Source organism: Carassius carassius, chromosome 21 (assembly GCF_963082965.1).
Source record: "Carassius carassius chromosome 21, fCarCar2.1, whole genome shotgun sequence".
Lineage (NCBI taxonomy): Eukaryota > Metazoa > Chordata > Actinopteri > Cypriniformes > Cyprinidae > Carassius > Carassius carassius.
This window is the reverse complement of record NC_081775.1, coordinates 8,023,258-8,034,221: the sequence shown is the minus strand read 5'-3', so window position 1 is coordinate 8,034,221 and position 10,964 is coordinate 8,023,258. Positions and strand designations below refer to the sequence as shown.

The 10,964-nt window shown below is 38.0% G+C and overlaps 1 protein-coding gene across 1 annotated transcript; it reads left to right on the top strand.

Annotated features, from left to right (window-relative positions):
• Positions 1–9,221, top strand: LOC132097445 (leucine-rich repeat LGI family member 3-like). Its single transcript, XM_059503159.1, has 9 exons — positions 1–427; positions 1,810–1,881; positions 3,145–3,216; positions 5,119–5,190; positions 5,451–5,522; positions 5,749–5,918; positions 6,763–6,927; positions 7,275–7,365; positions 7,565–9,221. Exons 1-9 carry the CDS (start codon positions 216–218, stop codon positions 8,292–8,294), a joined length of 1,656 nt encoding a protein of 551 aa, XP_059359142.1. The 5' UTR covers positions 1–215; the 3' UTR covers positions 8,295–9,221.
• The last annotated feature ends 1,743 nt before the right edge of the window (positions 9,222–10,964 follow it).

The window sequence follows — 10,964 nt, the reverse complement described above, 5'->3', positions numbered from 1 at the left end:
ACTGCAGAGAACACTGAGATAATCAAACACACCCTCATACATGCACCCAGGGAACACCAGTCACTGCCCACTCTCTACGGTCCGACTCTTCTGAGCCTAATTCACTCCCTGAATCTTCTTCTCTTGCGGTTTTCTTGATAGGGACGGATAGAAACCAGGATCATCCAGTCGTCTGTGTTTCTTGACAACTCAAGCTGGAGAAGAGAAGGTGGAAGATGATGGAAGCAAGGCCCAGATGGACCCCACGATGGCCGGATTGGCGGCTCTCTGTTTGTGTGCTGCTTTTCTGTATGTTTGGGATGGCGGTGGGCCGCAGGGCTTCCAAAACCCCTCGGTGTCCAGCCACCTGCTCCTGTACTAAAGACAGCGCCTTCTGCGTGGACACCAAAACCATTCCCAAGAGTTTCCCGCCAGGAATCATCTCCCTGTGAGTACCGGCAAGATCACGTTTGCCTGTTTCTTCTCTCATTTTTTTTTCTTTATATTCAAAAAGGGGAAAGTTGCTCATGACTATTATCACTGACTTGTCATAAACCATTTTCACAGCAGCTTAACAGATTGTCTAGAGATAATGATTTATAGGACAATTTGTCCATTGTGTCACCTGTCAAGTGAGGTGTGACATAAGGGTTTATGTGATTATAACACAATCATAAAAATCCAAAAAAGCCCGGTTTTCCATATAGTGACACTTTTTGGCCTGTAAAGCTAAAAAAAAGACAAAAAAACATTATAAAGTAGTTGTATTGCCATATATATTCCAACCTGATATTAGTCACTGACATTTATTTATAACCTTTGGTAGCACATTTGTTGTCGAAGCTGCAGTGGAAGGGATTTAGTAGAGAACAATGGCTTCGTTTCTGTCTGTTTGTCACATCAGATCTGTTTCATGGCTTGAGAAGAGTAACCTTGTATATATAGTGCATGTTATGTAATATAAAGTCGTCAAATAGACTACTTTCTGAGAGTCTTGTATGTTGGTGAACTATGACAGATAAACAGAAAGTCAGCTTGCTGAGCTGATAGAAGATGAGGTGAAGTCTATATGCTGCTCAGCTTACGTCTGCTGAAGAGACTCAACCACAGAAACCTCAATACAATCCCGCTTCTTATCCGCTGGGAGAACATAACCGCAGATAGCATTTATTTCATCAACTGTCTCAAGATTTTTCAAGGTTTTTCCTCTCTCTGTGTTTTATGTACAGTACTAAGTTCACTGAAGTTATCACACAATTACACTATATTACATTTGATACTATTTGCAGACAAGTCATTCATTTATAAAGACTTATATAACCAGGTTCATTCAAGCTTATTCATATATATTCTGAAGAGAGTATTATTAAAGGCCTTTGATTTCCATTTCATGTTAGCGGAGTAATATAGAAAGTGCTGATGGTGCCCTTATTTTCAGACTGAGAATATAAGAAGGAAGGAAGATCTGTGTCCTACTTTCTAATAATTAATTTGTGAGATCCTTTCAGGTGTGCAGAGCAACTATTTAAGAAAAAGGCCAAACGTTACTGCTCAGAATTAGACTTAAATGACTTATAACTATGTAAATGATATAAACATTGGGAAGAAGTGGGGCTCCTCCTAAATTATTCATCATAATGCTAGTGTTATATATATTATTATATTATATATATATATAATCAGATGTTATGAAGATATTTTTCTGAACTCATGAGTTTTTACTTTAAGACAACTGTAAAAGCAACTATATTTGTGTTGATGATGTCGATGATGATAATGCTAATGATTATGATAGTGGTTTCTGTTCTATCTATTATGGTATTCTATCAGGACTATGGTGAACGCTGCTTTCTCAGAGATTCCTGAAGGAGCTTTTTCCCACATGCACCTACTGCAGTTCCTGTAAGTACCAAATGCACAATGATCCTCCTCTGCATTTTCTTATTATGGCCTGTGTGTGGAAAAAAAGTGTGAGGATTTTAGTGTTTGTCAGCTGCATGTCTGAGCAGTGTGTATTGTGATGTGTATCAGTGACAGACCCTCCATTTACAGACTGCCCACACTCACACAACAACAGTGTTTCTGTCCTCCCTCTGTGTGTGTGTGTGTGTGTGTGTGTGTGTGTGTGTGTGTGTGTGTGTGTGTGTGTGTGTGTGTGTGTGTGTGTGTGTTAGAAAGACACAAGAGAAACAACTTTCGACAGCATGCCAGTTCTTCAGTCACTGAATCAGTAAACAAATTAAAAATGCCCTGCAATATCAGATATTGTAAAATATATTAGGATAATACATATAACATTTAAACTGTTTTTGTATGAAAATATGGTGTTGTTTGTGTACAGACACTAATCTGCTGTCATATCTGTGGTTCTCGTTCTGTTCCTCGCTGAAGTCTTTGGCATATAGCAGTCAGATGTCATGAAGACGGTGTACTTTGCGATGTGTCTGATATTTGAGACCAATAGGCAAGATGTGCTTTCAGTCACAGGAATTTATTGTGGATTCATAAACTCCAAAGGCACTGATAATGGATTTACAGGGTGCTCTTTCAGGCAATGTAGCCTTTCAGTGTTTCTGATCTATTAGAAACAGTTCCTAAATGGCAAAACTAGATTTGTGCACATAAATATTTATATTACATACACTTTGACATACAGTCCATTCCTTTTGTAAAAAAAGCACACTTTAGCATACTTAAGAGTACTTATTATTATTAAGAACTTCAGTGTGCTTTTCTCATCCACCTAAATACGACTTAAGTTTGTCTTTATGTGTAATTTCACAATTACTCATGTTGTGTTTGAAATATGGTAAAAGTGCACTGCTAAATACTGACAAGGTTTGATGATAAACTAAATACTTAAATGTAATTTCGATTATAAAAAACATCTATATTGTGCTTGTAAATGTTTGTGGTTACACATTTGAAAGGATGAAGATGCAATTTAGTACATTTCAAATATATTATCTTTAAATACGATATTGAATTACATGCTACTTATACATTTACTATACATGTGCTTTAGTATGTCAGTCAACACATCAAAATAAATGTACTTCTTTAGAGCAGTAAAATAGTCTTGGCCCTAAGAAAATTTAAATCTGTCGAAGATGGATGAGAAATGTTCAGCGCTTATCTTTGTCTCTTTCTCTTTCTTCTGCACAGGCTGTTGAACTCAAACACATTCTCACTGATTTCTGATGATGCTTTCGCCGGTCTTGGACACCTGCAGTACCTGTGAGTATGTTTCCATGTTGCTTGATGGATGGATGGATGGCCTGAATGATAGAGGAGTGGGTTGATGGGTGGACAGATTGAACACTTGCCCAACATATGGACTGATTAGATGTTTCAGAATGTCTTCTGTTGCATTTCAAGTGTGATTTATTCTGATATTTTTTAGACACTGGCTTTTGTTCACATAAATGAACCCCCATGAACCCCCCCCCACCCCCATTAAAAATATCCAGGTAAAATCAAATATATTCCAGACTTTTCAAGGGCCCTCTCTTCCTTTGGGGCCCTGGTAATTAGTACTGGTTTTACCCCCAGTCCGACGCCCCTGTTTGAAAGTGTTTGCTCATTATAACCAGCCAAAGAAGGATTATTCCTTTTTTTTCTTATAAAATCAAGTTTCAAATGAAATGTTTAAAACAGGTCAGAGATCATTTGCACAGCCATTGACAACAATTATCTGTCAGAACATTTATTGATATGAAACAATGTGGCACAATAGCTACAAAGTCTTCCTATCCATCTCTCGTTCTTTCTACTTTCCTTTTACTGACAGTTATAGATTTTCATTACCCTTTGGGGTTTTACATTTTAGAGTGATGAATCAACAGATGAGCCTCCTGTTGGAGGATGTGCCAAATTCATATTGATTCACCAAAGAGTTTGTGTTCGTTTCGATAAAAACCATTTTCCTTTACAGAATATTAAAAGTTCATTTGGTAGAAGCCAAAAAATGCATTACCGCTCAGTACTTGTGCATTCAAACTAAATAATTTTTTGTATGCTGCAAACATTTAATCAGTGTTGGAGGTAACCCTACTGAGTAACGCAAGTTACATAATCAGATTACTTTTTCAAGTAACTAGTAAAGGAACACATGAATTTTTAATTAACAACAACATATCCAACTTATTTAAGTAATGCCGGTTACTTTGTTTCCCCATGTATTCACTGACATCTCTCCTGTCCTCATGTTGAAGCTTATTCGTTTCACTTTTGGTGTGAAAGGGTTTTTACAGTTACCAGAAATATGACTTTTGGATTTTTTTCTATTAATAAACAAACAAGCAAGCCTAGCCCAGATGGCAAAAAGTAACACACAAGTAAGGTAACATTACTTTCCATAAAGAGTAACTAAGTGACCCAATTAGTGGAGTAACTCAATATTGTAATGCATCACTTTTAAAAGTTTAAAAATACTGCATTTTATTATATAACAGCAGATGTGATGACTCTTAAAAAAAGAATCATTTAAATCAAATCCTTTTTGAAAGTCATTGAGATGAATTGGAATATTAATATCTTTCTCCAGGTATTAAAGAGACATCTTTGAGTGAGACTTGTGTGTGCATGTCTGTGTCTCTCATCTTAATGCAGGTTGTGCAGTGAGTCCTTCTTAAGATTCAGGTAGCGTTGTCTTTCAGACGAAAAGCATTGGCAGCTCAATGACTGCAGAAAGAGAGTGAATGAGATAAAAGAGAGAGGGTGGGTGGAGGTCTTGCTATTACAAAAAGCTTTTAGCATTAATGAAAATGGCCACAAGCTCAGTGTCATTAAGCTAAAAGCTTTAACAAAGCAAATGCAGCAAGGTTTGCAGACAGAGGCAGGTCTTCAGAAACGGCTTGACCCATGAATCCATCAGGGAACAGGCAGCGTGCGTTTCCATCCTTACTGTTTATTACGGTAGATACAGAGGGAGAAAATATGCCATTTGATTAATATCCCTGTGCTAATCTTCTCTCGCATGGCATCTAAAACATTTGAATGACTTCACCTGCAACTATCATATTTACAAATATGTAATTTTGTAGCTGTCTGACAAATGAGTTGTTGGTTGAATTTATTTACATGACTTAAATGGCTCATTTAATTCCCATACTGTATTATCTTTTGTCTTCTTTACAGATTTCTTGAGAACAACGACGTCCAAGCTCTGTCAAAGCACACATTCAGAGGACTGAAGTCTCTGACACATCTGTATGTATTGCATCTACCTATAATCAATTTTCAGTGTATTGATTTAAAAATAAAACATTTAATAATCGAATAAATCCATGTATATGCATTTAAAACTCCAAAAGAGTCCACAGTCAACATGTTTACATGGTCCAGTCTTCAATACTCTGAGTTAATCACACCGTAATGTGTTAGTTATTATATCTTATAGATTAGAATAAAGAATGAAGGGATAAATAGATCATGTTTTGTCTCTCTGGTTTGAATTTTTTTCACGTCAGGTCTCTGTCCAACAACAACCTGCAGGTCCTTCCCAGAGATCTCTTCGAACACCTGGACATCCTCACTGACCTGTATGTACCAGATTCCCAAATATTCCTCTGTGAGGGTCTGAGCTTTTTCTTTTAATGTGTGCAGATATAAAAATTCAATATATTTCTTCACAAGGCTAAATAAAAAAAAACTCTCAAATTGTCCATGGATCCCAGAATGAAAACCACTCACATATCAGAGTCAACAGGGGAAATGTTTTTTTTTTTTATACTGTTTTGTACCTTTTTATTTCTCTCTCCAATGCAGAGACCTGCGAGGGAACTCGTTCCGTTGTGACTGTAAGATCAAATGGCTGATTGACTGGATGGAGAAGACCAACACCTCAGTTCCCGCCATATACTGCGCCAGTCCTTTTGAGTTCCAGGGTCGACGCATCCATGACCTTACACCACGCGATTTCAACTGCATCAGCGCAGGTGAGCCAGTTCAGACCTTTACACAGGTTATCTGAGACTGGTGGCTGAAATTCAGTGGAAATCTAAATCTGTAAAACATGTCAACTATATTACCAAGCGTATGGGGGGGGCATCCTCCCAGACTCCAGTTGTAGGCCAACCCAGACGTTAGCATCACTTTGGTTCCCTTGATAAAAAGCCATTGAAGATAAGCTCTATGACCAACAAAAATGTAAATCAATCAGAGCAATATATGTTTGAGTCTGAATCAGATCCTGAGGCAGTAGAAACTGAAACAGCAACATAAACTATAATAAAAATATTCAACTTAAGCAGATATTTCTGATCTGGCTATTCACCAATATTATTAGTAACATTCAAACAACAATATGCTTGAGTATTAATAGTATTACACGCTGGTTTGATGTTTATTGCAATTACACTGGAAAATTAAAAATGCATTTCTAATGCTCAGAGCTTTAGGAAGGCTATGCAAGGTTTTTGGATGTGCAGTTTCTTCACATCCACTGAAAGAATCTGAGTTTGATAGTTTTACTCGACATCTTGTGATTGATGGACAGAGAAGAGTTGTTCAGAACACGCCTCCTTGATTACATACAGCGATGACGCATGATATTGTGATGTCACAGTTCTCCCCATTTCACATCCTGGTGTTTTAGAAAGGTAGAAATGCATATTTTATCATTTAAACTGGAGAGTTAGTTTTGAGTTCTGAAACTTTTATTTCAGATTAAAGTCTTACATGTGTACATATCAAAAACCTTTTGATTCTCCATTTAATTTCACCCCTTAAAAATATACACAATATACACTGGCTCTGATATGAAATGTTCTTCTAATCCAGATTTTGCGGTGTATGAGACATACTCATTCCAGTCCCTGTCTGTGGAGTCATACGAGTTTAGCGATGACCAGTATGTAGTTTTCTCTCAGCCCAACACTGGAATCTGCACCGTGTTCATTTGGGATCATGTGAACATGCTTTTCAAGACACATTACAACATCACATGTAAGTCAAAAACTACAAGGCTGGAAGTGGACTTTTTTATTACATGATATATTAAAACCAATAAATATAGCAATTTCCATAGTAAATTAACTACGGAAATTTTCTCTGAAGCAGTGGGTTTAGAAACAACCTTTTTTCATGAGTCCTATGTTTTCGCAACAGTAACAACTGAATGTGATCTTTTTAGACACTTAATTTCACAAGGGAAGGCTCTGAATATTGCAGAGGTTGGAAACCCCTGCTCTGGAGTATTAAATCATTACTCATAATGCATCAAGATTTGTTTGTGCTACATGTTTAAAATGTAGTTACATTCAGTTACAAGTACTAATGTATGTGTATTCCAGCTCGTTCAGCTGTGTATTGTAAACCTGTGGTTATCAACAACACTCTCTACATGGTTGTGGCTCAGCTCTTTGGAGGATCCCACATCTACAAGTATGTTTGACTACTTTTTAAAGATATTTTCAAATATTGTGCGGATATACTTAATAAATAAATAAATTAGCACCACACTACTGAATGCACCTTTTTTTTGGTCAAATATTTCAATACCCAGAGGTTGCTATAGCATCTGTTTGCATGTGCTTATTATCATCATCATGACATCATTACAACATCCTGTTGTTGTTGTCAGATGGGAGGAAGGTCCATTGCGTTTCGTCAAAATCCAGGACATCGACACCACCCGTGTCCGTAAACCCAACTTCATCGAGACATTCCAGATTGAAGGAGACTGGTATTTCGCAGTAGTTGACAGCTCTAAAGCCGGATCCACCAGTCTGTACCGCTGGAACAGTAATGGCTTTTACTCACACCAGTCCCTCCATCCCTGGCACAGAGACACTCACATCGACTTCCTAGAGGTGGACGGCAAACCTCGACTCATACTCTCTAGCGCCTCGCAGCCCCCAGTGGTGTATCAGTGGAACCGCAGCCAACGCCAGTTTGCCTACCACTCTCAGATCACCGAATCAGGCGATGTGCAGATGGTGAAGCACTTCTGGGTTCGAAAAGTGCTGTATCTCTGCCTCACGCGCTTCATAGGAGACTCGAAGATCCTGCGGTGGGACAACCAGCGCTTCGTAGAGATTCAAACCCTGCCGTCACGGGGCTCAATGGCTGTGTATCCGTTCAGCGTTGGAGTGAGGCAGTACCTTCTGCTGGGAAGCGATTATTCGTTCTCCCGGATCTATCTGTGGGATGAGCTCATTCAAAGATTTCAGCCCTTCCAGGAACTGAACATGCTTGCGCCTCGAGGCTTTAGCTTGATCTCTGTTGACAATAAGGATATTCTGTTAGCTGCCAGTTTTAAAGGAAAGACCATGGCCTACCAGCATCTAGTGGTGGACCTCAGTGCCAAATAGGCAGCTGGAGTGGTTTTGTATAAGTGCGTAAATGCCAAGAAGTGAAAAACTTTTCTGCATCTGCATTAACACATGAATTGATTCTATCATTGCTAAATACTCATACACAAGTTACTGTGTAAGCCATCATCAACTCAATAAATATATGTTAAAACTTTAAACTGATTACCAATCTTTGGGTCTTTAAATAGACAAAATTAGTGCTGTCAAATGATTAATCACGATTAATCACATCCGAAATAAAAGTATTTTTTACATATGTGTGTGTGCTGTATTTATTACGTATATATAAATAGGCACACATACATGTATATATTTAAGAAAAATATGTTGTTTATATATTAAATATATTTATATGTAAATTAAATTATATGAATATAAATATATGCATGTAAATATTTTCTAAATATATACTGTATGTGTGTGTATTTATATATATATACATAAAAATACGCACACATATTATGTAAACAAAATCTTAAAATTTGGATGCAATTAATTGCGATTAATCGTTTGACAGCACTGACCTAAACATTTACCATATGCATTGCAATAAGAACATATTTCTTTGATAGGATGTACAATGTTCAGTTTCATATCAAAAAGGTGAATTATATTTTTAGACAGATGTTACTCCCTGATTCGCATATCATCATAACATGAACATGTCTGAAAATACTTTAAGAAAATTGTGTTACTAAGAAAAATAGCAAGTTTCATGTCCTTTACTCAGTTGATCTTGACTGTTAAGGCTTCGCTTTAAGGATTTTCTATGCAGATTGTTCTCTGAAAATGGATGACAATTACTAACTGGCAGGTCATTATAAATCTGCTGTCATCAGCATGCATTGCAGTAAATGACTGTGGTGGAAATGTCATAAGATGTGTCACAAAATAAAGTTGAAATACCTATCTGTTTATCTTGCACATGAATTTCTTTTCTTTCTGTCTGTCTCTTTCTTTGTGTCTATTCTTCTACCCCCTCTCATTCCTTTTTGTCAACAGCCTCCATGCCAAATATGAAGAGCGTTTTCCTTTCTGCTTCTGCTGTCTTCATTTTAGCGCAATCTATTGTGCCAAATTAGTCAGAGACTGTGTGATCATTCATCTTTGATGGGGCAGTGTAGGATCTAAATATATAACTGTTACAGTTGACCAAATCTGGTCTAAATAAAATAAATAAATGTAATGACAGTCAACTATCACATACAAATATTTATTCAGAAGTCTTTCCTGGTTTAAAAAGAAATTCTATAGCCTAAATTTAGGCTATATTGCTGATTGAATTGTGTGACTCAAGGGAGCTCTAAAACTGCATAAAATAGGCTATGTATAACTTTTACAGTGTGTGAATGATGTTTTTATCTCTTTGTGAATTTATTGACCTAGTATAGGCTAATGGGTGGTGGTTTTGCATCTGAGTGGAACATTTTTTAAAATGTACAATAAAAAAATCGTTAAAACATTTTAATAGTCTACTAATGTGTGCTCAAGAATGTCCAACCGTGGTGTTTACTTTTAAAGATTTAAATGCTTGGAACGTCTGACATGGCGATGTCGTCATAACAGCCTAAATATGAGACTGTTCTGGATTCTTCGCTGGTTTACCGCGATGTTATTCGCTCGCACATTTTCAAGGATGTAGGCTGCCTGCAGCTGGCGATTATTTGCTATCCGTTCCATGCAGGCGGATTTAATCCGCATTTCAAGATGACATCGGAGACAGGAATGCACGGCCCTCGTACATCTACCAATCTCCCGGACACAAGCCAGAGGTCCGCCGTCACAAAACAGTGGACCCGTCTGCTGAAAATAATCTGGCCCGTTGCTCCTGATGGATATATCCCCAACTCTGTCGTCAGGAGCTTAGCTCCGTATCCAAAGTTCAGTAGTCCTTTTGCCAACAGGGGGCTCCGAATAATGGTCCAAATAGAAGACGCAGCTGTCCGTTCGGCAAAACAAAGGCGAATGTTTAAGTACTGTTTTCTTAAAGAAGAGCAACAGAACAAGGAAGAGGGGGAAATCAGTTTGGAAAATGTTATAGAAATTGTGCCTGAGGAGACAAACATTACAGCAAGCTTGACTTCACTTCAAAATGAGTCCGAGGAGACAAAGACGGGGACCAGTTTGACTCGAAGAGCTGTGCCCCAGAGCCACCTGCTCCAGAACAGACAAGAGTTCCTACAGCAAAATGCTTCTCCTGTAGTGGAACTCCAGAAGGAGAGTTCTTCTGTAGATGATCTTCAGATGAAAGACTCTTCTGTAGATGATCTCCAGATGAATGCTGCTTCTGTGCAGGAGTTAAAGAGCGAGGAAGATGGTGAAAAGGATCAGAGCCACCATGAAAAGAGCAATGCTTTTCCCAAAGAGCAGTTAAAGAAAGTGAAGAAAGGTCAAAAGACTGGTTTTAAACTCCCAGAAGATGTGAGCACAAGGTTGCAGGTGGAGCAAGATGAGGTGCACCAGGAGATTAAGGAGCAAAAGAAAAGTGATACTACAAACATAAATGCACATGTGCCAGAGATTGGGGCTCTGAATCGGACCATGCGGCATTCACCCTTAAAGAAACTGAAGTCCTTTGTTCCACCTCGTCCTCTGCTGGGTGACAGAAGGCCTAATTCTGTCCTCATTTACCTTTACAGGAGATCAAAAGAAGAATCAGCTCATGAA

Excerpts from the sequence above, each read along its gene's own strand:
- LOC132097445 (XM_059503159.1), top strand. The coding sequence starts at position 216 with ATGATGGAAGCAAGGCCCAGATGGACCCCACGATGGCCGGATTGGCGG. Across the intron at positions 428-1,809 it reads CCGCCAGGAATCATCTCCCT|GACTATGGTGAACGCTGCTT; the intron begins GTGAGTACCGGC and ends GTATTCTATCAG. Across the intron at positions 1,882-3,144 it reads ATGCACCTACTGCAGTTCCT|GCTGTTGAACTCAAACACAT; the intron begins GTAAGTACCAAA and ends TCTTCTGCACAG.